Consider the following 26,278-nt stretch of genomic DNA (forward strand, 5'->3'; position numbering starts at 1 on the left):
CATGGGCAGTTTAGGGGATGATTGAAAAATTATAACGACAGTTCTCGTAGTTTTGAAGATAATTGTGTGTAACCAAAATCTGGGTGCAAAAGCTTTGGTTGATGTGCACCGTTAATGCTGTGAACTTGCTGTGAACGGTATCATTCCCGATCGGCCTTGTTTGTTTTAGAAAATCATTAGAATTTTATTCAGAATGCATCAATAGAAAATTATTGGCATCATGTTGTTTGCAGAAGCATTTTCTAACTGTTATTAATTTTCCATTTCAATTTACTAATTCTGAGCTCTATAGCCAGAACTAGAGGTGGGCAAAAAAAGAGCGATCCGCTCAAAGAGCCGGTTCATTTAAAAGAGCGAACGAACCATGGCTCACAAAAAAAGAACCGCGGTTCTTTTTTAAACTCCGGTATTTTGAAAGAACCGGTCCAAGGTGGAATAATTTTTAAAACTTGTTATACATATAATCGATTGAATTTCCAACAAAATTGTTTTTGAGAATTGAAAATACAATTTCAAATATTTCAATGCTAATAAAATAAATTATCCCAACATTGTCCCTTGGTGTACCGTTTCGAGTACTTTAGGATAAAAAAGGCAGGTTAAAGAGGGGCTAGTTTTGAGAACTTTTCAGAGCTGAATCGTCATATTTCATTGGGGTGTCTATAGCAACTCAACTCATCAATATATATTTAAAGACTCTCAATAGCATTGAAGACAATATTTGAAGACAACTAAAAATATTTCAAGTTCATATTTTCTGTTTCATAAATATTTTTTTTAAATTATAAAAGTAAATGACTTTCTCAACAAAATGAAGAAACTTTTCATTGTACTGATCGTACATTAAGGAATTACCCGAATACAAATATGAACATTTCAAATTGCTTAACTTGTAAATTATTACCAAAAATCTACTAAATAGCTTAGAGATTTTGTAAGTAAATTAAATCCTCTTGCCTGAACAAACTTCAGTGTTTATAGACTTCATCGATCAAATCCAGAATGTAGAAAAGTGTTAACAGAATATTTTCTCTAAATAAAATATCTGCATTAATTCAATTTTGGCAGAGATAATCGCCATTTTAAAATTAAAAGCAATTTCACTAAAATCCTAGAATTAAGATGTCATTCAATTATTCGAACGTTTAGGTTCGAACAGAAATGTTGACATAGAGACCGCTGAGACCTATGGTTTTCAAGGGCATCTTTTCGTCTTTAGTTTCTTTTCAAATAATTTATATAATTGCAATGTGAAATAGCTTCAAAAATCACAATATTCTTACAAAATATTTTTTTATTCATGTTTTGAAAAAAAAGCGAAAGAGCCGTTCAAAAGAGCGGCTCTTTTTAATGAGCGAACGAAAATGAGCGGCTCCTTAAAAAGAGCGGTTTTGCTTTGGGTTTTGCCCACCTCTAGCCAGAACCATAATTGAAATCATTGATCCAAGTGTGATTGACACCATCTACGACCTTAAAAATGCATTGTTTGGTGGTTTTAATTTTATGAATCTGAAAATATGTTAAAACAAATGATTTTCGATGGGATTTTATTTTCCTGAGAATCTGTCTCAAAGAATTCTTATGGCAACACGGCTAAAACACAAAACAAAAACAGGTACAACAATTTTGACACTTCGATGTTGTTTGTAAACAAGTTTCGTTTCTACAACCGACTTCAATTCGAAAGCACTCTAGCAAAGCTGCTCCAATGGGCCGCAAGTGTTGTGTTCCGGATTGTAACTCCAACTACGACGCCATCCGGCGCAAGGGACAGTCGGCCATCAGTACGTTCAAGTTCCCCGTGGACCAGGAGCTGCGCGAACGTTGGATACGGGCGGTCAACCGGGAGGAGCGGTGGCAACCGGGCAGTACGGCCAGCATCTGCATTAATCATTTTCAACCGGAGGATATTGTGCGGTACGATAAACCGGCCAAGCTGAAGCAGGACGCCGTTCCGACGATTTTTGGAACCGTGCTGCGGAAGGAAGGGGAACCGGTGATAAAAAGAGGGAGGCCGAAGAAGAAGAATGTGGCGGAACGTGAACCTGGGGTGGAAGAAGAAACGTTGGAATCGGAGCACGAATGTGTGGAGTATTTGGAGGATGAGTATTTGAAACCGGTTGAGCTGTTGGAAGAGCTGATACTGGATTTTGAGGCATTCCAGAGGACGATTGAGGCGAAAGGAGCTTATGAAAATTGGCACCATCATCGTAAAGGAGACGTGGTACATTTCTACAGCATCCTGGACGAGGAAGCAGATCAAGCGATTGCTATTGAAAATAGCATTAAAATCTTTAAGGACATGAAAATAAATCTATTCCTGAAAGGAGTAATTCAAGCTGAAGAATCGTTGAAATGGATTCTGGGACAGGAATTCAAGCTGTGTCGTTGGTCACAGTTCGAAACAATACTTCAAAAGTATAATCCACAATCCTATTGTTCGAGGAGTGTTGAAGATGAAGGCGAAGAAGATACATCACAAACAGAGCTCCATATTGATGACGAGCAGAATGCAGAAGATGATCATTCTCGTGTTGCAAGAAAAGAGGTGCTACAGATTGAAATAGTCGATTCCCTTGTACCTTCAGAACAAATTGAATTTTTAACAGTTGAACCAAAGAACGACTCGATTGATGGTGAAATCAGCTCGAACGTTAGGCGAAATCCATTGAAAACAAAGAACGAGCGGATGTTTACCCGAGAAGATCGGGTAGAGCGAAGAAATGTTCGGGAGATGGTTCGAGCCCTCAAGAAAGCTAGACATAGGTGCTTTATATGTGAGAAGGAACATGAAAGTCTTGCAGCATTCGAACAACACCTGCCAGATCACATGGATATGTTGCCGTATAGTTGCGATCGATGCGTTTCGCAGGACGTGACCGTCAGAACGCTGGCTGCTTTGAACAAGCACTTTTTCATGCACTTGAAACCGCTCAAGTGCCGGGTTTGTGATGTGAGGTTCTCGAATTATGGAACGAGATTGCTGCACGAACAGAACAGTCATGAGGACAGCGGACCAATACCGTGTGAGGTTTGTGGGAAAGTTCTGCGATCAAGGCGAGGATATCAACACCACTACAAGGTAGGTTGAATAAGATTTTAGTGTATTAAAAATTACTAAACTAGAATCTTCAATTCAGATGCACAGCGATCCGGACTCAATGAAGTGTAAACTATGCGAAAAGCTGCTCTCCTCAAGCTACGAATTGAAGCTGCACATGCGAGTACATACAAAGGAAAAGCCAAATAAATGCTATTTTTGCCCGGCATCGTTCAACAGAGTGTCCAACCTGATCGAACACAAGCGACGGTTTCACTGCAAGGAACGACCATTCGTTTGCGGTGTCTGCCAGCTCGGATTCCGGTCAAACGCAGAGCTCAAACGGCACGAGCCGACTCACGATGCGGACAAGACCACGATCAAAACGCAGCGGAAGTCAGTGACGACCGTTCCAGCGAGCGACGGAAGGAAGGACTATCACTGTAAAGTTTGTGACACGACGTTACCATCGGCCACCAGCTATCATTCCCACATGAGGAAGCACCGGAAACGGTTTCAGTGTAGCTATTGTGGCCTTCAAGTGGGTCAGTTGCGGGACTTTATCGATCACGAAAACACTCACACAGGGAATCGTCCCTACGAGTGCAAGATTTGCTCGAAAAAGTTCAAGACATCCTCCACATACTACGGCCATCTGGCGGTGCACTCGTCCCAAAAGCGTTTCGCCTGCGAAGTATGCAATAGGCGATTTACACGACTCCGACACATGGTTCTTCACGCCAAGACACACTCCGCTGCGACAAGCGAGAAGCCTTACTCTTGTACCACGTGTGACAAAACGTACTCCGATCGGAACTCGTTCAAAAGACACGTTGATTTGCATCTCGAGGAAGATGCCGCATCCAAACAAGAGGAACAAAAACGGATAAAGACGGCGACGGTACAGGTTCCCCAGGAAGTTCGGTTGGTTCCGGAAGGTGCTACGTTTACGTTGGCGGGCGCTATTACCGAGCAAGTTCACCAGCTGCCACAAATCATACAGACGGCCGATGGTCGGGAAGCGATTTTGTTGAGCGCTGAAATGCTCAATCCACAGAATATTATCATTCTGCAGCAGCCGAGTAGTAGTTAGTGTTAACATAAAAATAAACTCAACAATCGAAAAAATACAGTAGTTTTCATAAGAGTCTTTGTTGGATGGCTTACTTATTTACTTATATTACCTTTCATGATAAATCCAAAAAAAATCACTGTTTGGGACTGATTTGAATCTCGTTGACAGTTTTTGTGCAATTACAACCAGCTTTGGCCGTAGTTTATTCCACGCGGCACTTGGTTGGTAGAAAACTAAAACGACGTCGTTTTAGTCGAAATCACCAGCTCTCTGTATACCTCTACAACCAGATCACTATCCATTGTCGGTCATTCGTTCTTGCTTTTATTGGCTGATGCTCGAAGTGATTTGTTTACCTTTTTCCGGCTCCCTCCGCAAACGTCAAACCATACAAAATTGCTGCCGGATCTTTTCCGGGAGTGATCCGGCAGTAATTTGTATTGATTTGACGTTTGCTGAGGGTGCTGAAAAGTTTGTTTATGTTCTGCTAGCAAAAGACAATAGAACTTTTTGTTGTCCTTTTGAAAGTGCACAGTTTAAAAGTTTGTAAGTTTAAAAGTTGTAAAGTTTTAAAAACTACTTTAAAGTTGTAAAGTTTCATTTGTAAACATATAGCAATGATGGAAGTCATCATCTTAAGAGGAAGTAAAACTTCATCACATTGTACTTGCAGTGAAAAATGGGTGCAATTTATTTCAAAATGAAGCGATGAAGACGATAGTTTAAGCTTAAAGTGGGTTATTTATTACACATTTACAACAAGAACAAGATAAATTTGGTGCGACTAGAATAGAGTTTCAAATGTAACATATTTTTGCTAGCTTAAGAGGCAGTATTTGTAAATATTGCTCGGTTTGTTCTAGACGTCGTATCGAGGTGCTCTGATTTGGATGAAACTTTCAGCGTTTGTTTGTCTATACATGAGATGAACTCATGTCAAATATGAGCCCTCTACGACAAAGGGAAGTGGGGTAAAATGGGCTTTGAAGTTTGAGGTCCAAAAAACCTAAAAAATCTTAAAATTGCTCGCATTTCCGTAAAACTTCATCAATTCCAACTCTCTTAGATGCATTCGAAAGGTCTTTTGAAGACCTTTAAAATGTGCCATAGACATCCAGGATTGGTTTTACTTTTTCTCTTAGCTTTTGCAAATTACTGTCAAAAATTGATTTTTTTTTAAACTTAATATCTTTTTGCAACAGCCTCCAACATCCATACTCCCATAGGTCAAAAGATAGGTAATTACATGGACTATAAGCCTACGGTGTTAACTTTTTGGCCAATCGCAGTTTTTCTCATAGTTTTTCGATTTTTCTAGAACAAACATTTTACAACGTTAGTTTTTGCCCTGTAGGCCGCCATAGCGGCACTTTTTTGTCTCAATTTTGTCATATTCGGAATCCTCGGACAATTTCACGTAAGTTAGTAGTATTGGAGATATGAATTTGATTTAAAAAATAATTAAATAAAACATTTTTGAAAAAAGAAATAGATCTTATTTACCCTGAGATCAATCCGTCAAATGCTGTATCAAGTAGGCGAAAACCTGTTTTACCCCTAATCTAACAAATTATTAAAAAATATTTTAATTCATTCTAAATGGCAATTTTTCTAATCAAATTTACAACTCCAATACTTCTAACTTACGTGAAATTGTCCGAGGATTCCGAATATGACAAAGTTGAGACCAAAAAGTGCCGCTATGGCGGCCTACAGGGCAAAAACTAACGTTGTAAAATGTTTGTTCTCGAAAAATCGAAAAACTATGAGAAAAACTGCGATTGGCCAAAAAGTTAACACCGTAGGCTTATAGTCCATGTAATTACCTATCTTTTGACCTATGGGAGTATGGGTGTTGGAGGCTGTTGGAAAAAGATATTAAGGTTTTAAAAAAATCCATTTTTGACAGTAATTTGCAAAAGCTAAGAGAAAAAGTTAAACCAATCCTGGATGTCTATAGCACATTTTGAAGTGCTTCAAAAGACCTTTCGAATGCATCTAAGAGAGTTGGAATTGATGAAGTTTTACGGAAATGGGAGCAATTTTAAGATTTTTTAGGTTTTTTGGACCTCAAACTTCAAAGCCCATTTTACCCCACTTCCCTTTGTCGTAGAGGGCTCATATTTGGCATGAGTTCATCTCATGTATAGACAAACAAACGCTGAAAGTTTCATCCAAATCGGAGCACCTCGATACGACCTGTTACACATTGGTGAAAAACTCGCTCTTAAGTATCTAAAACAAATCCTAAAATAGTATAGAATAGAATATTTTTTAAACTTGTAACAATAGTGCTGCGCCGGCTAGGGTCCATTTGGCCGGTTTGTCTTTGGTTTTCAGGTTGAACGTCCAGATGTAGGTCGGTCCTCGGGTTCTCGTTTTGTACACCGGACATTCGTACATATTGCGTAGATCTTGTTTGTCTTGGGTGAGAGCCTGCAGGAAAGAGGGTATGAACATTTAGCAAACAATAAGGAGTATTGCGAAAATTACCCTGATGTTTATCACGGGCATCTGCGGGTATAGTTCTTTTAGTTTAGATTCCATAATAATTCCCTGCTGGACATCCCAGCGGGCTCCTTCCATGAAGATTCCGTGCACGTATGCGCCTTCACGTGGTCCAGCTCTGTAACAAAAATCATATTTTAGATCTTGTGTGATGACGAAGCCGAAAAAGCATTTGAAACAGCTCATGAAACTTCCAAAGCCAATCTTAAGAAATCTCAAGAACCACATCTCGCGGGACGAATTGCAACCCGTAAAAGCAGATAGGTCACTTAAGGTAGTGTGGAAGCGAATGCATACGTGAAGTCATCCTTCTGCTTTTTGGTTACATCACAGTGCAGGCACATCTTGTCCAGGGGAAGTTCGTTCTTTCGCGCCGTCGACTGCATGATGGCAGTCAGCAGCGATTGCGGGTTGAAGAATCCGGCCAGCCAAACCGAGATGGGAAGCTGGAATGTAAGAAGAAGAGGGAGAGATTTTAGCTTTTCTTCGAGGTTTCAAGGTTATGTTTCACGACAGCTTACGACAAAGTCGGCCGACCAGGTTTCCAGTTCTCGTAGCCTGAGCAGCAAATCTACGAACCAGGCGGCGAGGCCCAGCAGCGAGGGATAGGCTCGCGACGACCAGCTTGTGGGGACTTGGTCCAAAAATAGCGAATTTTCCAGTTCTTCCATGTCCGACGTGATCGTCAGCTCACCCTTCATACCGAGATCCAATTCCTTCAGACTCCTTTTCAACTCGCCCGTCAGGTAGTTCATGCGTTCGCACTCCTGGAACGCTACCACGACGTACGGCGTTCGTTCTTCAACTTTGCCCATGATTTCAGCCATGTTGAACTCTTCCGGTAGTTTCTCCACGATCTCGTCCAGTACTTGCTTGACCTTGTCTTCGCGCGTTACGGTCGTTCCCGAGCCGGCTCCTGCGTCTCGTGGTTGCATCTCGAACACGGTTCGGAACAGATTCTCCGAGGTTGTGGTCAGGAAGCCGATTTCTGCGTTCGGGTGCAGTCCGTACAGGTACGGAGACTCTGGAGGCATTGCATCGTCTATGTAGGCATGATACCCAGCATAGTCAGTATTCGGGGGAGCGGCGAATCCCGGAGCCAGGAACAGTTCACCATCGACTAGATCCGGTTGCATCAGTTCTTCCAGGTAGGTGATACAGGTTCGGCGGTCCCAATCGTCGGTAATGTGTCCACCGTACATAATTTCACCGAACAGGTAGCGAAGATCTTCCCACGGAACTTTAGTGTTTGCTTCGAGATAGTTGTACAAAACCGACACGGAAATGTTCAAATCGCCTACGTTGAACGGATACGTCTTGTTCCAGCCTTGGGGTCCGAACTTGCGACGTTCAGCAACCACAGCGTGGAAGTAACACAACGAGAAGAGAATCACTTTGAACTCTGCCTCCTTGCCGCACATCTCCAGCGTTTCCTGGGTGAAGTTGTCCAGTGCCTTGTGTATGTTCGCTTGCATTCCAGTTGGTGGTTCGTTGGTAATTTTGATGGACGATTCCAGGATGCCTTGGGGGATGATATGTGCCGAGGCCGTTGCAGCCGGTTCGGCACTCATAAACACGCGGTAGTTTTCGTGGGATCCTTCCGAGTAGTATTCGAGCTTCTTCTCCAGCGAGGGCAACCATTTCTTCACCAAATGGATGTTCTGCAATATAACCCAGTGTCCCGAGGTGGCTGCCTTGTCCATGGCTGATTCAGCGACCACTTCCTGGCCCTGTCCCAGCGATACATTATAAAAGTTTCCATTATCCAAGGAGTACCCAAGCTGTTTGCCCAGGGCTTCCACATCCTTTAACGGATTCACGCCCGGCGACAGAATGAAGAAGATCGGCGTCGATGGGCTGGTTTCCTCGAACGACTTGGCAAACTCCATTGTGCGGTTCTCCACGTACCGAGCGCCAAGTTTTTCCTCGATAAAGTCTCTGGCGATAAACAAAAACGGACATTTAAACAAGTACTACCCTTACCGTGCAAGCAGTCCCACTCACGTCATGGCATAGGTCATCCTATCCGGTCTCAGCGCTCGCATCATGCAGAGCCGCTGCAGTGCCGTCTTGTTCTTCCACTCTTGTGGGAACTTTTCCTTCTCCGGACATTCGGACTCTATCAGTTTCTTCCAACGCTTCGAAGACGTCTCAATATCCCGATCAAGATTACGGAATTCGTCTTTAGAAGCCAAACTACAAATGCCACCCCAGGCTGTATTGGTTAGAAAATCGACCGGTGAGGTAACGTGTGGTTTGATGGGGAAACGTAGTAGGAAGTCCACTTCTGCCGGGGTAATTTCTTCGTTCATGAGTAAGATCTGAAAACAAGGCAGTTGTGTCTGGTCAAACGGTTCGGAAGCGAGCAAAGTCTAATACCTGGAACGTCATTTGCGACATGAATATCAGCTTGTCGCACTCGAACAGTCCTCGAGTGGTGTACTGGAAAACTGAGAAAGAGATACAATCGATAAGGTTCACCACCCGCTGGGCAACGGTGTCGGCGGGATCAGCGCGGGAAATCGCCTTCTGGAACACCACACTGAATGCCTTCAACGAAAACTGGTAGATCGGATTGATCGTGTTGAGATCGTTCAAAATGAAGTAGAGCAAACTGGCGCGAGCCGCCGCCGGGCGATAGTACTCGCGTGCTTCATCGATCTCCTTAGATGTAACCTTAGCTTCAGTGACTTTCTCCTCGATCTCAGCGGCTGTTTTCTTGGTGGTTTCAAGATTCTCAACCAGCGCTGTATCGCCCAGGATATTTCCACCAGCTGAGGAAAGACGCGAAAGGAGGTCGTCTTCGAGACGTTTGAGCATGATCTTGAAATCATTCTGCTGCTTCGTCAGGTCGGCCTTCAGCTCCTCCAGGTCGGGACGTTCGGCTTTGACTACCTCGGCCAGTAGCTGGTCCTCCAGACCGTCTCTGGTTACGGTAAAGTTGATCAGCGTTGTTTGGGCTTGCATTTCCGGTTTGTAGTGCTGAAATTGGAAGTGCATGTTAGCTAAAGTTGGTGAACTACGCCCTTTCGAACATATCCTACCGGGTTAGCCAGTTTGGTGTGAAGAATCAAACGGAAGCGGTGATTGTACTCCACCTCTTTGTCACCAATCTTGATAGCTCTGAAAGGTATCGATTCCCGTTATACCAAGTGTAGCCCCACCCCAGCAACTACTCACTTTCCCTTCTTGATCAGGTTCCTACCCAGCAGTGGATCCAACACCGGGTCGACGTTCTCACCGATGTTCTCAATCAGCACGGTACATCCCTTCGCCAGGGCCTTCTCGAGCACCTCCAGGTATCCCTTGGACCCCAAGCGAATGATCTTCAGGACGTCGCCGTACTTTTGCTTGATCCACTTGATGCCCTGCAGCTGCGGGTCGATCATCAGCGGCCACCGGTCCGAGTTGGACAGGATCGTGGCGTTCTCGATGGACATCCGATCGCTGGGCAGACCCTCGTTCTGCCACGTCGCAATCTGCGTGTCGTCTGTGAGTAGTTTCAGTGGGTCGATGTTGTCCGTGATGGCGATGCCTGGTTCCAGCGCTCGCAGGAACGGCAGCCACATTTTGTTCAGCAAATCCATCCGGAACTGCTTGGTGAAGCAGCCCACGTAGGAGATGAATGCGGTTACGAGCAGGATATCTCCCGGCAGGGTGGTCGCTTGCTGCATGAATCTGAAAAGGATTTACGTTCAACGGGTTGGTTGATCTGTTGTTGCAACAAACAAAATTACTCTGCCACTGCTTCTGCCCAGCGAACATTCTCGCTGGCCAGGCCACCCACAAGTCGGTTGGCAAGCTGGATGGTGGCTTGCGTTGCGTCCGCTTCCTGCTGGCAACGGATTTTGTCGGCTATGGCTTTCTCAAAGTCAGCCGTCAGTGTTGCCAGTTGTTCCTCGAGGGACTAGACAATGGTATACCGGTTAGATTTTGTAAGGGGACACAAGCTAGATACTTACGGCAACTTTCCGCTTGATCATGGCAAGTTTGTCCTGTGACGCACACAGCTCGGCGTTTGCCGCAGCCAGGGCCCGTCTTTTCGGTTCGACGTCACAGTATACGTCGTAGAACTTGATAATGTTGATAACCCAGGCGCAAAGACCGGCAGCGGCTCCCGATTTGGTGCGCACAAACTCGGGATCGAACTCGGTGTCCTTCAGGTACGGTTGAATGGCCTTTATGATCTCCGGGTGGATGTGTTCCTTGTCGTAGTTGACGAGCATGTCCAGAAAGCCGTCAACTTTGGCCATGGTGATTTTGGCCGCTTTCCAGCTGCGATCTTTGGGAATTTTCCCGTTCGGAGCGAGTAGAACCATAACGGCAGCCGTCACGTTGGTCACGGCACCAGGAGGCGAACCGAACGACTTCAACTCGGTTAGGTTGGCCTTGTTGAGGGTGTTCAAAGCTTCCTGGGCCGCAAGCAGTGCAGGTTCTGCCTTCACAAGATCTTCCTCGCAGTCGCGTTGCTTCTTGGCAACCTCCTGGGCGATGACGGCCACTTTTTGCTCCTCTTCGTCGGCAATGGCTTTCTCAGTTTGGACCTTTTCCGTCTCTATTCCGACCATCTCGATGAGTGCATCAGCAGCATCGTTCTTCTCCTTTAGTTCGATCTCTTGCACGGCCAGTTTCTGTTTCAGGCTAGCGACTTGATCCGCTGTGGTACGTAGCTTCTCTAAACCATTTTCAAGACGTTCCACTTTCTGTCTCAAGTCTCCGTGCTTGTCCTTCAACAGCTTGTCGTACAGACTTATCTGCTCCAAGTAGGACTTGGGCGTTGTGTAGTTGTAGCGACGCTCGTTTTGCAAGTATATTTTTGACATGGAGTTGACCGAGGTGTGTACATAAGCCATGAACCGTGCAATCGAGTCTCTGCAATCGTTCGGTAGGATTGTTAACTCTTGTAGAAAACGCAACGACACGGACATCAAAGCTTCCTGCGGCCACTCGTGGAACCAATTGATCTGCGTGCAGGTAATTATCGCAGGGAACTTGCGCGATCGAACGCGGAGTGTCACTCCAACGGGGGAGAAACACAGCACGACTTTGAGCTGGCGTCGCACTCGGTCGATGAAGAACTTCCAGCAGTTCTCGCGGGTGTCGACCAAACCGGCTCCTTTCACCTCGTTGCGCACCCCGGAGATGATGTTCTCCACCTCGTCGTCCGGGAAGAGATCCGCAATCTCGCCCGACGACAGCAGATCGTTGATGATCACCAGGAAGCTCTCGTTGGACACCTGGGCGTCGGTCATCAGGAACATGATGCCGACGTTCTTCATACCTGCCTTCAGGTACAATCCGGAGAGCTCATTCTACGAGAAAATGTTAGTTTAAGAACTCGTAACTCAAAAGTAACGGTTATACCTTCAGATCCGCCACACTGTAGCCTTTCTTGAGTTGAATCTGTGCCACTTCCAAGCTGGAGATGAAGGCCGCCAGTCGGCTCAAAGACTGCTTGCCACTGCCTCCGACACCAACGAGCAGGGCACTTCCACGAGGCGATTCCAGAATTCGGTTGATTCTTGAAAGAAGCGCCCATTACAATATGCAGTGTAAAACAAATACTCGCTACCACAAACCTGCACACGTGCATCATAGCATCCTCGAACAGAACCAGATTCATCGCCGCGATCAGATCGTTGTAGGACATCATAGCCTCCTGCAGCAGCTTGGTCAGCACACCCCAGTCCGAAATGGGCATGTACTTGGGCTCTCCGATACCGCCCGCAAAGTGGCAGTAAATGTTCGGTTTGTCAAACACGATCGACTCGTCGATTTCCTCGAACGACTTCTTGACCAGGTCGTTCTGCATCTTGGTGAAGCTGTCAATATCCTTGTCGTCGAGCAGCTTGTCGCCGTACACCCGCTGCGTTTCGTGCAACCACAGCCTTATAAAGTCACTCGAAGTCGTCAGACAATCGTTGGTGCTGAACAGCAGTCCCTGCGAAGATTGAGGTAGAAGTAGTTACGGCCTGTATTGATGCGCTCGAGTGTGCGTTCGAACGATACCTGGAACACGTTGGTCAGGTCGCGCAGATTGAAGACGTAGTGAAACTTGATGGCCGTCGGGAGAAACACCTGTGCCACTTTAGAGTGCAGAGCCAAACTTGCTGCGACAATATTTTGTGATATTTTAGTTACAGCTATGTTGAACTTCTGTTCAGCGTTCGCAAAGTGCTGAAGAAGGATCGAATGATAGATGGTGGTAACGGCCTCCGAGCCTGGGAAACTGACCGCGAACACGCAAAAGTGTCGCTGCAGTCGGGGATTGATCGTAAAACTGCCCGAGGTTGGGTTCATGCAACTGACGTATTGGCAGTTGTGAATATCTTTTAGGGTCAGTTTGTTCCGATCGTACCAGTGGGTGTAATCCATGTGCTGTCGAATCAGGGTGTGGGGTTGAACGGTACCGTAAGCGTCGACCTCCGGCATGTTCATATCATCTTGGAGGGGGGTAGAGGAAAGATTACACGTTTGAGGTTAAGTACCATTGGGTTGAAGGTCGTCAAGCCGCGAAGCCAAAAGGGTAGAATGGATCAGACTGATCCGTTCCGTCTAGTGGTCTTCGGGCGATCGGACCAATCAGCCTGCAATGGGATACTACCTATGAAGTAAATAAGGGTTTTGCTGCCAGGAGGACCATAGTTACGACCCGCTTTCTTTTCTAATGGTTTCTCCATAACTTTTTGAAGCATCTCAGAAGTTGTATAGAAATTAAAGGGGATGTTTGCAATGGCAAAGTTTTCGTTCAGACTGCCTAGTTTTTCGTTGACCACGACCGTTTTTCCGCAACCGGCGATGCCGACGAGCATCACCGGGTTGCCACGCTCCATCAGCAGGTCGAGGAAGAAGCGCAAACGGATGGACTCCGAGGTGTGCACCAGTACCGCTTGCAGCGGTTGGTCACAGTCCATCTCGAACTTGGGCAGAATCTCCGTCCACGGCGTCCAGTGCTTGGTTTCGGTGTCGATGAAGTAATCGAACACCGTCCCGGTGGGGGGAAACTTAACGGTCTTGAACTCGTTTACCCACCACTTACTGAACTCCACGCGGTAGTCAATGGCCGCGTCTTGGAACATAGCTGAACCGAACGCCCAAACGCACGAGAACACAAAATATAGGTCATGCCACTCCTTCGGACAATCAGCGGGAGTATTGATTGGGATCAGTAGACACTCCAATAAGTGACACAGCATTTGGATGTGTGCCATCTCGGCGACCGGGGTGATCTTCTTGAAGCGCGTCCGGATGTTGTCCAGACAGGCCGGAATGTACTTGTCGAACAGGATTACGAGGTTGGACTTTTCCGCCGGAATCGTACGCGTTTCGATCCAGCTGGTAACGTATCTGCGAATGGGAATCGAGTTATCAACACTGCCAATGGAAAGAGAGGACCACACCCAAACGAAAGAATCCAAATACTCTGACAAGATTGGTACTACCTCTTTCATCGAACCACAAAAGACGATGCTCAAACTCATTGTAGAGAATCGGGCCGTAGTTCTGTGATTGATGTCCGATCTGTTTACCACTGCGTCACGATCGCTTAGTGGTAACAGATGCATGATAATTCAGTATTCTTTTCGATTTGGGTGCAGCGAACTCAACGGAATGCCTGCTAAAGTGTTTTTCTAAGCTTACGGATTCCAGCCCAAATCCTGCGGATTGATGTACAAAATACCGGCGCGTGATACCGTGGCCGGCGTAGCTGTGCGCAGGTTGGAAATCTCAAAAATCAATCGCATCAAAGGTGTGAGCGCGATGCGCTCGTTCGACGCCAGCGTCAGCACCTTATTGTCATCCATTACGGTGTTCAAACTCTCAATCCACATGGGGTCAATGTCACCATCGAGGATAATCCATTTTGGGTTGTCCCCCGGTAGATTGGCCTGCTCACGCATGATCACGGAGAACAAACCGTCTTTCCACTCGCGGGTCGCCGGATTGATGATTCCAAACAGCTCGTCGTTGGTAACCGCTTTCGGGTTGAGATCGTTGAAGACCGGTTTCTTCTTGATGTTCTGGTAGGTTTTGTACAGCGTTTTCCAAACTTGGGTCTTGCCCGTGCCGGCGTTACCAACGATGAACACCGAGTGTCGCACCTCGAGCAGTTCCTCCAGCTGTACGACCTTCAGGATAAAGTTGTCCTCTGGTTGCAGCGCAAGATCCAGCGTGGCTTGCTTGACCGTCTTTTCAAACTCCATGTCGCGCTTTCGGGGGACGTCGAGCGCCGGGAATAGATCGCCGATCAAGCCCATAAACACGGGCATGTCATCTGTCACAATTTTGGGAATGTTGAAATCACGCAGCGCTCTCATCAGCACTTCCTCTTCCGGGCGTCCGGGATCGCCACGCTACAAGTAAAGTTAGTAATTTGAGCGGTTTGTCCGCGACTTGGTGAGCTTACCTTCAGCGAACCGGCGACGACCAGCACCGATTTGATGGCACGCAGACCCCAATCGTAGTGATCCTGCTTCGAGAGCAACTCCTTGCACAGCGTGTACAGAGTGATGAACTTGCGGGCCAGTACTCGGGCGTCCTGGAAACCTTCCGCTACCAACATGATTTCGCAAATGAGTTCAAAATCGGGAACCACCATAGCGCACGGTCTGAAATGAGCAATCCAGAGTAGTTACGTGGGTAAGGGGCGTCCCTAAACGACATACCTGAAAAGTGCCTTAAGATTTTCCGGCAACTCGGTACGGCCAGCGTAGCCGGGGTTCATGGTGATGAAGATGCCCACCGTTGGGACGCACGCAATTATCTCGCCCATAAAGTCAAAAGTGTCCTTTTTGTCGCGTATGGCATCCTGCACGGATTTGACCTGTACCGCAACGACGGACAGCACCTCGACGGAGATGCGGTTGAACTCGTCGAAGCAACCCCAGGCACCGGTCTGGGCCAGTCCTTTGTATCTACAATTAGACATTTATTACATATTTCCGATATTATATACGACATATAAGATAAACGATATTACATATTTCCGCAAGATTTGTAGTCCATCTGCTCGCTGCAGTTGAACACGTACACCATGATGCCGAGGGCACGGCCCAAATCTTTGGTGGTTTCCGTTTTGCCCGTACCGGCCGGTCCAGCGGGACCTCCACCCATGACCAGATGCAGGGACTGCGTTAGCGTAATGTAGCATCGATCGGTCAGTGGAGTGATCACCAGACGGGGTGTGTTTCCCAGATATTCGTGACTATAGACGAACTGAGCATCGCAGATGTTGGCGAAGCAGTCCTTCTCGACGTCGTCCCAACGGTGGCGCAACTGGGACTGCCACTGGAAAGCGGAGGCAGTCTCGACCTTCGATTGAATCAGCTTACTGACGACGTCACGTGAGTGTACGTCAATGGTACAAATGGTCATGATCTTTTGACGGTCGCCTCTCGTCAGTTCGCCTAGCAGCAGCGTTATAAGCGTGCTGAGTTGGGAAATTTGCTTCTTGTAGTAATCTTTGATGGCGTTGTCGTAGCCTTCCTCTAGCCGACTGAAGGCGATGTTCACCTCAGTGGACCACCAGATTTGAGTTCCGCACAGGGATACCTGCGCTGGATAGTCGAACAGCCAGTGTTCGCGCTGTTTTTCCTCGTACGCTACGACGGCGTCGGCGATGTAACTTCGCAGTGAACTTCGCATCGAGTTCTGCACCTGGTTGAGCCAAACCTCGACGGCTCCGGTGCATCCACAAATCTCGAAGAACTTGACGTACTCGGTATCTTTCGCGATCATTCCGAGCGATTGCTTCACCTTTCCATCGTCTTCTGATTGGAACTTCAACTTGGCGATCGAATCGAACAGTTTGGTCAGATGCTTGCAGACCACTTCGGGCCTGTTACCGTTGCTGAGGATGTCCAGCAGATCGGCGGATGAGACAAAGTAAAAGCGAGGGAAGTACAGTCGTTTCGTCTCCAGATACTCGGCCAAAGCTTTCTCGCAAAGAGTCAGCTGGCCCTGGAGACCATCGAGTTTCTCGACGAGACCATCGCGGTTGGTCGCGTGAATAACGTTCGATGTTTTGGACATTTCTTCCATCATCACCTTGAAGTCAGTGTCGATCTGATCGAAGCGGGCCGAATCGATGGGTAACTGTTTACGGATGTCCTCTGAGCTCATGAAGATGGACTCCAGGTGGGTCCAGGTGCGCTGCACCTCGAACCAAACGGTTATCACCTGGAACGAAGCAAAGCGTTGTAACGATCTATTCACTTACCATCACTCGACATTTTTGAAGTCGATGTCAGTCCCGAGCAGGGGTAAATAACACGGGAATACCAAATTTTGGTATTACTTGGGCAAATAACAGGGACCAAAATGTGCCCTTGGTTGCCCAGTAATAGATGGAAAAATACCATGAAATCATACCAAAGTCTTGTATGTGGAAGGGCACAACAATACCAAACCATGTTATTCCAAGGGTAAAATAATACCTCAAAATAAAACCATTTCAATACCAAGTTGAGGTCTTCTGGATTTTTGAACATTGCTTGAATACCAAAACTTGGTACCATGGTTTTATTTTTAGGTATTCCCGCGCCCATGGAAAATCAGATTTTGATATTCCAGTGGTCTTCCACATACATGATTTTGGTTTGATTTCATGGTATTTTACCATCTATTACTGGGCAACCAAGAGCACATTTTGGTCGCTGGTATTTGCATAAGTAATACATTTTTAGTGCAGCAGTTGCAGTAAGTGAAAAAACGGAAATGATCCATATGCAACAGCCAAATCTACTCACCTGATGATTCCATGTTGTTCTTAGTGATATTCTTCACCACATCGAATTCATTTGTCATTGATTCTGAAAAATAACAAGATTGAAAAATAAGGATTGAAATCCACCAAAATTCAATAATCTGTTGATTAACTCGTTTTTCAAGGTATTTGGTTATCCCGACTTAGAGAAATTTCAACGTTTTAAAAAAAATCTTAGTGGGTTTATCAAAAAAATATGAAAATCAGCTTTAACATTTTTGGGTTTCAAGTCAATTAAAAATTAATTATCTCGTCAAAATTTATAAAAAAATCCATAGTTTCAGAGGAATTTGCTGAAACCTTTCAATACCACAATAATACCAAAATGTGGCATCCTGACTTTGAAAAATTTCCACAATTTCAAGTCATTTCTTCATGGGGTATATCAAAAATGTTTTAAATCAAGTTTGAAATTTCCGGTTTTCAATGAAAGCATTCGCTTTGAGACATCATTTTAGCGCAAAATTAATTATTTTGTCAAAATTGGTCAACATTTTCCCATAGTTTCAGCGGAATTTGATAAAATACTGTAATACCAAAAGAATACCAAAATGTGGTGTTCGACCATTGACAAATTCTGAAATTTTGCAATATCACAACAATACCTTAAATTGGTATGATACCACATTTTGCTCTTGCATAATCCTTAAGACAAATTTTAAAGGGTCCAGGAATACCAAATTTTGGTATTGATACCAGAGAAAGGTATTATTACGCATTTCCCTTGCAACCCATGCTCGGGGTAAACGCTTCAGATTCGTCAAGGTATGACAGATTTGGGCTCCCTGAAAATGCTTCGATCAACAAAATTGAATTTGAGTGATTTTTTTTATGTATAAATCATGGTTTTTAACGATAAAATTATCGAGGCTAGATAACGATAGTTCTATCGTTATCGTCGGGATGATAACGATAATCTGTCGTTATCGTTATCGTTATTTCGATAATTCTACCGGCGATGATCTTATCGCCGATAATGGAAGATAACTCATTTTTAAAATCTTTCTAAAATCGATTAATTCAATCGTATCATATTAAATTTTCAATGCTTTCACTAAGAATATATTTTTTGAAAAATGACGTATTTTTCGAAAGTACTAAAATTTTCAAAATTTGTAATATGGGTACTAGCGTGTCCCAAAAAACACGAAGTCGAGGAAATCAATGTGCTCTGTCCTCAAATGATAGATAATCATTTTAGAAACAACTCTCTCATACATAAAAACTTTCTGAAAAATCTTTTGCATGTTCCCTGGGCATTTTATTGAAAAAACCCGATTTAATCCCACCTAGGGTGAGATAGAGCCTTTCTTACTAAAGAATATAACAATGGTAGAACTTCTTTCAATTCATAACATCGACTCTTTTTATTTATAACGTCAGCACAAAAGAAAGTCTTATGATGAAAGCAAAGTATTATAAATTATATGTTTTCCAAAAGAAATAAAAAACGCAATTTTCCCAAAAAGAATATTTTTAATCGTACATATTCTTAATCAAACAAGCGTTTATGACAAACGCGAGCATAGCCAGCTTCCCATGCGCCAGTGACAACGCACACCACGGTTTTGGTTTTCTAGCTTCGGTACGTGTGTTGGTAGTTTGGTTCATCGTACCATCGTATCGAACATATTAGGTGCAAAGAAAAACCGAGGTACAAGTAAACCGAAAGTGACAGAGTCAGAGATAGCTATTTTTACAACCGCACCACCTTAGGTAGAAAGCCATTGGCGTCGCCAGCATTGAAAACTTTGAAAACGATATAAACGATGAAAAGCTTGGAAAGCTCCTATTGGAATCCAATGAACCCTGTTAAGAAAATTTTCGAAATCACGAAAAAATGAAGTCTACTTCTAGGCGATTTTAGGAGCACACAGGAAACAAATTGATTGTAGTCGGATGAATGTCCTATGTCACAAAAGTTTTTGCATTAACGTTGGACAGTTATGCAAAAACGGACAGGGCAAAAGAAAAAGAAAAGCTACGATATCTCACATATTGTAGGAAACATCGGTAGACAAGCTACTACAAAACGAGTATAAATCGAGCCACAAAATATATGCGCCAGCATTCTCGCGCCAGTATTCGAAGCTCAACTTGACAACTTGGCGACGAAGCGGCGAAAATCGATGCAGTTTGATTTTTTAGCGATTTTTCGGATTAAAATTCATGCTGAATCGACATATTTACGAAGCTGGAAATGACGTCCAGCCTTAAAGTAAAACCTATACCTTTCTTTAGTAAGAAAGGCAAAAAAAAGACCAAAATTTTCAAAATATGCAATATGGGTATCAAACGAAGCAACATTTTGCAAGCTTTTAACCTTATTAGAGTTTTTTTTTGAAAATACTAACAGTTTCACAAATTACTGTATTTTTTCGAAATTACTCAAATTTTCAAAATATTTAACATGGGTATCAACGAAGCAAAATTTAGTTTGCTTTTTCACTTTATTAAAGTTTTTTTTGTACAATACTAATTTTTTCACAAAATGCCGTATTTTCGAAAATATTCAAATTTTTTAATTTGCATTGGGTATCAAACGACGCAAAATTTTATATGAAGCATTTACAATTTGAATGTATGTATGAATCATGCAAAATTTTGTTTCGTTTGATACCCATATTGCATATTTTGAAAATTTTGGTATTTTCGAAAAGATGAAAATTTTGAATTTTCCAAAGAAAAACTCTAATTAAGAGAAAAAGCATACAAAATTTCGCTTCGTTTGATACCCACATTGTAAATTTTAAAAATTTGAGTATTTTCGAATAAATACGGTAATATGTGAAAATTTTAGTATTTTCCAAAAAACTCTAATAAAGTGAAAAAAAAAATGCTTCGTTTGATACCCATATTTTGAAATTCTGAGTATTTTCGAAAAAATACGGTATTTTGTGGAAATTTTGGAACTAAAAAAACTCTAATAAAGTGAAAAAGCATACGAAATTTCGCTTCGTTTGAAACCCATTTTGCAAATTTTGAAAATTTTAGTACTTTAAAAAAAATACGGTATTTTATGAACGATTTTGAGTACATATTTTTACTTTGATACTTACTACATTTTCAAGAGAAATGTATTCTTAGTGAAAGCCTTTAAAATTTCACATGATATGGCTGAAATAATCGATTTTAGAAAGATTTTAAAATTGAGTTATCCTCCATTACCGGCGATAAGATTATCGCCGGTAGAATTACCGAAATAACGATAACAATAACCATAGATTAGCGTTATCGTCCCAACGATAAATTCACTAAAATTTAATTTTGTTGATTGTAGCTTGTTCAGGCTGTCCAAATGTATCATACCTTGACGAAACTGAAGCGTTTACTGACATCAACTTCATTATCCACCACAGTATCATCTTACATTATCGGCGGTCGTTAGCTGCTTCTGCCAAGAAGAAACTTCCTCCAGAAAGTGCGCCACAAACTTGGACGTCATCAAGTTCTGCAGCACGACCTGGTTCTCCTCCAGCGTTTCGATAAGCTCCTCGGACGCCTTGAGCAGCGAGCAGCCGGTGCGGGCGTGAATCTCGTGCTCGAACTCCATGATCGACCAGGTCGTGTTCAGGTCGCGCAGGATCTTCTCCATCGACATCTCCTTGACGGCTTTGTCCACGATGTTCTTGACCTCCTCCTCGCACTCGTGCAGGTTCAGCGCGAGCAGGTCCGACAGGGTGGTGTTTTTATCCATTATGAATTGGACCTAAAATCGGGAGAATCGATTAGGGGGGCGGGGGTCTTGCTAGGATTGATGCGATTCTCTCAAAATTCAAACATATCCTCGTTTAAAACACCCTCGAGAACGAGAAAGCTTAGTTACACAGCACAGAACCAACTTACGGTAATCTCGGGTGGCAGATTAGCTAAACTCTGGAAGGTAGATAACAATATGTACAGGTTTAGCCATGGACACGTGTATTTACAATGGTTTGAACAATCAAGTGAGAGTTTGGTTTTGGAAGATTAAAGAGAAGAAGAAAACAAAACATTGAACGTTATATACAAAGCAGTTTGAAGAAATATAGTTGAAACAATATAACAAAACAAGGAAATGAAAATATTCCACACATTAAGTGCACGAGACGGTTGGACAACAGCGTGGCATGTAAACAGGATAAGCCAAGACGGGACTAGATGTGCATTTACGGTATAACAACCGAGGAGGAGGGGGTAATCAAATAAGTAATTGTTTTTGTTACTCTGATGTGTTCGCGTGAGTAAGAACCGTTTGATTTGCGTGTGATTTGGAAAAGACTTCCGGTTGTTTACTTGTTAGGTTTAACCACGTGGCGGTGCTGTTGCGAGTAAGCGTCTATATCGTACATCTGCAATGTGCGGAATACTTTCAAAAACTCGTGCACGTCGTTCGCAGCTCGTAAACAGTTGAGGGGATTCGTCGCGGGAATCGCCCTCGAGTGTCGCGATTTGCGGAAAAATATTGAATGATTAAAAACGAATAGTTTCCAATATAAAAACCTTCGTCGACGACATCAGCTGGTTCCAGTGGCGCTCGCGGATGGCCGGATTCTGCAGCTCGCCGACGGCTCGCAGCGACGTCAGCATGTTCTTGACGGTCGCCTCCAGCGTCATGTAGGTGTCCCAGGAGCGCATCTCCTTGTCCAGCAGGCGGATGTCCTTGGCGAACTTTTTGCACTCAATGTCCATGTTTTCGACGTCCACCTTGCGCCACGGGGTCGTCTTCCAGTCCTCGATGCTGGTGCGTACGATGAACACGTAGTCCCAGAGTTGCTGGAAAGGGGGAGGGTTTTGTGTGGGAAGACTGTTTGAAGGGGAGAATGCGGCTTACCTTGAGCATTTTCATCTCTTTGCGACATTGACGGAGCAGTTTGAACTCGGGAACCGGCACTTCGAAGAGACTGCCGGACTCCTGGATGATGGACATATCCCGTTCGAGTCGCTCGATGTCTCCGTTGATACGGTTCAGTAGGATGTAGGGTTCGGCGTTTTCGTACTTGAAGAAATCGTACGTGCGGAAAATGTCCCGGAACAGAGCAATGTGCAGATCGAATGCGGCTATCTTGTTGCGGATGCCAACGACTTCGTTCGCCTGCAGCGGTGCAACCTGCTGCTTAACAGTGAGTGCAATCTTCTTGGTATTGGCCCACTGTTCAGGTAGTTCCTGCAGATACACATTGACCTCCTCGGGGATGTCCATGTCGTAGTACTTGAGGAGCTCGATGGTCTCCTTCATGGGTTCGAACATTTCGTCGGTGGTGGCGGTGCGCTCCTTCACGTGGAACAAGTAGGCCATGATGTTGACCAGTCCATCGTAGTCACCTTCCTTCACCACCTGCAGTAGTCCTTCGTCGGCCTTGCGGATAAAGTTGCCCAGATCCGTCAGGCTGTACGTCACATTTGTAACTAAATGGTCCTTGAACATGTTACCCCATTTTCTGACAATGTTCAGTAGAGATTGCCTGAATGGTCTAACATCAACCTGAAACCAAGCGTTAAAAATCTGGAAGGGTTCTATCTTCTCGATCTCCAGGTATAGCGCTTCGTAGTGGTCAATTTGCTCACGGAACGCTTCTATGGTGGGCGGACAAGGCTGCGGTGCTTCCGGATCCTTGTTCGCAATCAGCTCTAGCTCGTCCATCTCCAGCTGTCGACCGTACTCCAAAAATATCTCCATACTGTATTCACGATCCTCGAGCCACAAATAGCTGTAGCGTTCAAAGTCTCCGCAAAATTGTGCTGCTTCCTGGATAACCTTATCCACGCCCTGCAGCACTTCTATCTTCATCTCCTGTATGTCAGATATGTTCATAATTTTCTGCTCGTAAGTCTTGCCGGCACTTTTCAGCAGCCGCGGAATCAACGAGGACATGTGCGTAATATCATCTACCAGTGCGGCCAGCAAAAAGTTGAACCCATTCGGATCCGTGGGATTAAGCGATGGAACAAACATCAACTCTGGCTCTAGAAGCTCTAGCCTAGACTCAAACAACGGTGCCAGATTATTGCCGGGATCCATGTTCTCGACAAGGTATCCCATGCTGAAATTGAAATTGGTATTAAAATACATCCCCAAGCAAACCCCCTCCAAAACCCGCATCTTCACCTAATTCCAATCATAAACAGTAAGCTCTCGTGGATGATGTTGTCGACAAACACGACGTACTTGACCCAGTTCGGGTCGTCCTGCGTGTCCTGCATCTCGAACAGATGCATGTTGGCCTCCAACAGCTGGTGCACCTTGGTGGCCGCCGACTCGAGTTCGGCGTACCGTTTGCTCTTGCGATCGTTGCGCTCCTCCAAACAGAGCACGGTGTCCTTTTTCGAGTCCTTCCGCTCGAACAGGGGCGCCTTGGCCCACAGCGACATCAGCGCCCGAATCTCCTTCAGGTTGTTCTGGATGCTGTTCATGCGCTGCTGGAGCTGATCGACGGGCTGGCGAATCTTCATCATGTACTCGGTGACGTCTGAAACGGCAGAGTTTGTTGAATCCTTTCTTTACAATGAGTTCCCCAAGTCGTGAACAAGCGTTTATGAAATTAGGAACCATAAACAAAGTGTTTCCTATTTCATAAACGCTTGTTCACGATTTTGGAAACAATTTTTTCTCCGTGGGGGCTGTGGAGTTGGAGTCGGAGTATTCTTATAAACCGAAGTCATAGTCAGCTAATTTTCAACAAATTTGTTTGTAGAGTATGTGTAGTCGGGTCTTTTTGGAAAGCTGGAGTCGAATTTCCAAAAATCTTAAGTCGCAGTCGCAGAAAAAGGCTACCTTCCGAGTTCCACGTCAGCTCGTCCGTTGCGCGCTCCAGCAGCTCGTCGATCATCTTGATCTCGCCCTTGATGAGTTCCAGCTCAACTGCGGTGCAGTTGCGCCGGATCTTGTTGTACCACTCGATCGTTTTCTCCAAGTTCAGAGTGTACGACCGAAAGATGTTGCTTTTTTCGGAGAATTCCAGACCGCGCTCCGGAATTTCCGCAATTTCCATCAGCCGTAGATAATGAACTTCCCGAAGGATCGAGAAAAGATCGGGGCTGAAGTTCAGCACCAGCTCGGAGCTGTTGCGCTTCCGCACGATCAACGGTTTGTCCAGATTTTCCTCGATCGTGGACTCAACCGTGACGGCCCACTTGTCGAAGATGGACTTTTCAAACTCTTTGAGCTTCCGGATCAGCTCGTTGTAGCGAACTACCAGCGAGCTACCCTCCTCGGATTGGACCACCCTGAAATGGGATCGTATGAGCTGGGGTTCTTTTATTCAGGATTAGAGGCCTTACGGATGCTGCAGAGTTTGGAACTGCTTGATGGGCGTCGTAATACGGTTCGTCAGCTGCAGTACCCAACGAATACATGCCGTCACCGGGGGAGCACTGCGGTCGACAAAGATGTGGCCATCCTTGCGGTAGTGCTCCATCTGCATTTCGTAAATGTCCTCGCAGGTACTCAGCTCCTCGTCGATCATGTACAAAATTTGGCGATACTTTCCGGTGAACTCTTCACGGATCTTGGGCCGATCCAGCACCGTTCCAACGATGCTGATCAACTGCAATTTAGAACAATTGTAAAGTAAGTCCGATCTTCAGCTCCCCCCTCACCTTGAAGACGCTCTCCAGGTTGTGACAGTCGTCAAAGGCCTGGCACAGGATCGCCGCCAGCTTCAGGTCCAGCTCCAGGATGCGATCCTGGAACTTGACAAAGTCCTCCTTGAACGTGGGATCGTCCGGATCCAGCACGTCGTACGTCTTGGACGCAAACACCGAGAAGCACTGGTTGAACTCCACCGAGACGCCCGTGATCCGGGCGCTCAGGGCGCGCCCCTTGAGGCCTCCGATTTCAACCTTCTCAAGCTTTAAAAACTCGATCACCGTATTAAAGAACCACTGGATGGTGAACAGTCGTTCGAGAAACGCATTGAATCGTTCAAAGACCGCGTTCGGGTGGAAAGTCCAGTTGACCACAGGGCGGTCTTTAAAAAACGGAGCGATGTTATCCTTGTACTCGTCGTACACGGTACGGAAGTACTTGAGAATTTGAATCGACAGCGAAATGCGCTGCATGGCCTCATCGATGTCGCTGTGGAAGATCGAGGACGGGTCCAGGAAGCGTTTCGCCTGCGATGAAAAATTTAGTTAGGTAACTTATAACTAAATTCGATTACTACAAAGCAGATTGCATGACCAGACCAAAAAGAAATTATACGTTTCTCGGGTTAGTTTTCAAAACGTCGTAAGATCCAAACCCCTCAAGTGGAGAAAACCGATGAACAAGTTTTCGACCATTATTTTAATTCTTATTTATATGTAAGTGGGTTTCAAGGGCATATTTTTAGTCAAAATCATTGCTTTGACTATAAGCTATGGTTGTCATATCAAGTGAATTATTTTTTTTAACAATTAATGTGTGTTTAAGCCTTGTTTTACCACACCAGGTTGATTCGACCTTTTACATGAGCAAATTGTCTCATACGTCCCTGTACTTGGGACATTTTTTGAGTAAGAATGACAATACGACCATTGGCAAAATTTATTTATTTTATGACTAAACCACATTTAAATCAAACATTATTATTTTGAACATCGTTTCAACACCCCCCGCAAAGAGGGCAGTCGATGTTTTGTGTTTTTGAAGGAGATTGGGAGAAAACATCGCAGGGGAGAAAGGTCCAACTGACAGATTTTATTCTCCCTCTCTCGCGTTGGCTCATACGCTAGCTGAGAGCACGAACAAAATGACGAATTACCACTGATTTGTTTATCTTTTCTTCAGTGGTCTATAGGACCTTGAAGAACTCGGGGTTCCTGCAGTTTTGAGAGGGCGTTTATGCGTGATAAGATGGATGCGGTCATTATCGCTTGTTCCTGAACAGATTATGCAACTTGATTTTGTGTTGGTTTAGGCTGCCACACA

The 26,278-nt window shown here is 44.8% G+C and overlaps 2 protein-coding genes across 3 annotated transcripts in view; one reads left to right on the plus strand and one right to left on the minus strand.

Moving 5' to 3' along the window:
• Positions 1 to 1,649: 1,649 nt before the first annotated feature.
• On the plus strand, positions 1,650 to 4,152 carry LOC6043527 (zinc finger protein 2 homolog). Its single transcript, XM_038257870.1, has 2 exons — positions 1,650 to 3,082; positions 3,141 to 4,152. The coding sequence occupies exons 1-2, from the start codon at positions 1,709 to 1,711 to the stop codon at positions 4,131 to 4,133; spliced, it is 2,367 nt and encodes a 788-aa protein (XP_038113798.1). The 5' UTR covers positions 1,650 to 1,708; the 3' UTR covers positions 4,134 to 4,152.
• A 624-nt stretch (positions 4,153 to 4,776) lies between these two features.
• LOC6043526 (dynein beta chain, ciliary) overlaps positions 4,777 to 26,278 on the minus strand; it is a 43,827-nt gene continuing 22,325 nt past the window's right edge. Inside the window, exons 7-33 of one of the 2 annotated variants that reach the window (XM_038257869.1) lie at positions 24,967 to 25,482; positions 24,649 to 24,914; positions 24,143 to 24,594; positions 23,477 to 23,837; positions 22,202 to 23,411; positions 21,871 to 22,143; positions 21,235 to 21,264; positions 20,759 to 21,097; positions 15,604 to 16,802; positions 15,290 to 15,538; positions 15,031 to 15,232; positions 14,265 to 14,977; positions 13,228 to 13,970; positions 12,633 to 13,066; positions 12,203 to 12,564; positions 11,988 to 12,144; positions 10,586 to 11,935; positions 10,361 to 10,530; positions 9,804 to 10,301; positions 9,668 to 9,746; positions 9,003 to 9,605; positions 8,628 to 8,944; positions 7,145 to 8,561; positions 6,921 to 7,069; positions 6,609 to 6,741; positions 6,342 to 6,551; positions 4,777 to 4,936 (exon numbers count right to left, since the gene is read on the minus strand). In XM_038257869.1, the coding sequence (XP_038113797.1) occupies positions 6,390 to 6,551; positions 6,609 to 6,741; positions 6,921 to 7,069; positions 7,145 to 8,561; positions 8,628 to 8,944; positions 9,003 to 9,605; positions 9,668 to 9,746; positions 9,804 to 10,301; positions 10,361 to 10,530; positions 10,586 to 11,935; positions 11,988 to 12,144; positions 12,203 to 12,564; positions 12,633 to 13,066; positions 13,228 to 13,970; positions 14,265 to 14,977; positions 15,031 to 15,232; positions 15,290 to 15,538; positions 15,604 to 16,802; positions 20,759 to 21,097; positions 21,235 to 21,264; positions 21,871 to 22,143; positions 22,202 to 23,411; positions 23,477 to 23,837; positions 24,143 to 24,594; positions 24,649 to 24,914; positions 24,967 to 25,482 (12,384 nt within the window). In that variant the 3' untranslated portion in view covers positions 4,777 to 4,936; positions 6,342 to 6,389. Of the gene's footprint in view, positions 4,937 to 6,341; positions 6,552 to 6,608; positions 6,742 to 6,920; positions 7,070 to 7,144; positions 8,562 to 8,627; positions 8,945 to 9,002; positions 9,606 to 9,667; positions 9,747 to 9,803; positions 10,302 to 10,360; positions 10,531 to 10,585; positions 11,936 to 11,987; positions 12,145 to 12,202; positions 12,565 to 12,632; positions 13,067 to 13,227; positions 13,971 to 14,264; positions 14,978 to 15,030; positions 15,233 to 15,289; positions 15,539 to 15,603; positions 16,803 to 20,758; positions 21,098 to 21,234; positions 21,265 to 21,870; positions 22,144 to 22,201; positions 23,412 to 23,476; positions 23,838 to 24,142; positions 24,595 to 24,648; positions 24,915 to 24,966; positions 25,483 to 26,278 lie in introns of those variants that run through there. The other variant, XM_038257868.1, reaches the window with a different exon arrangement.

The sequence above is a fragment of the Culex quinquefasciatus genome, chromosome 2 (genome assembly GCF_015732765.1).
Source record: "Culex quinquefasciatus strain JHB chromosome 2, VPISU_Cqui_1.0_pri_paternal, whole genome shotgun sequence".
NCBI classification, from domain to species: Eukaryota; Metazoa; Arthropoda; class Insecta; order Diptera; family Culicidae; genus Culex; species Culex quinquefasciatus.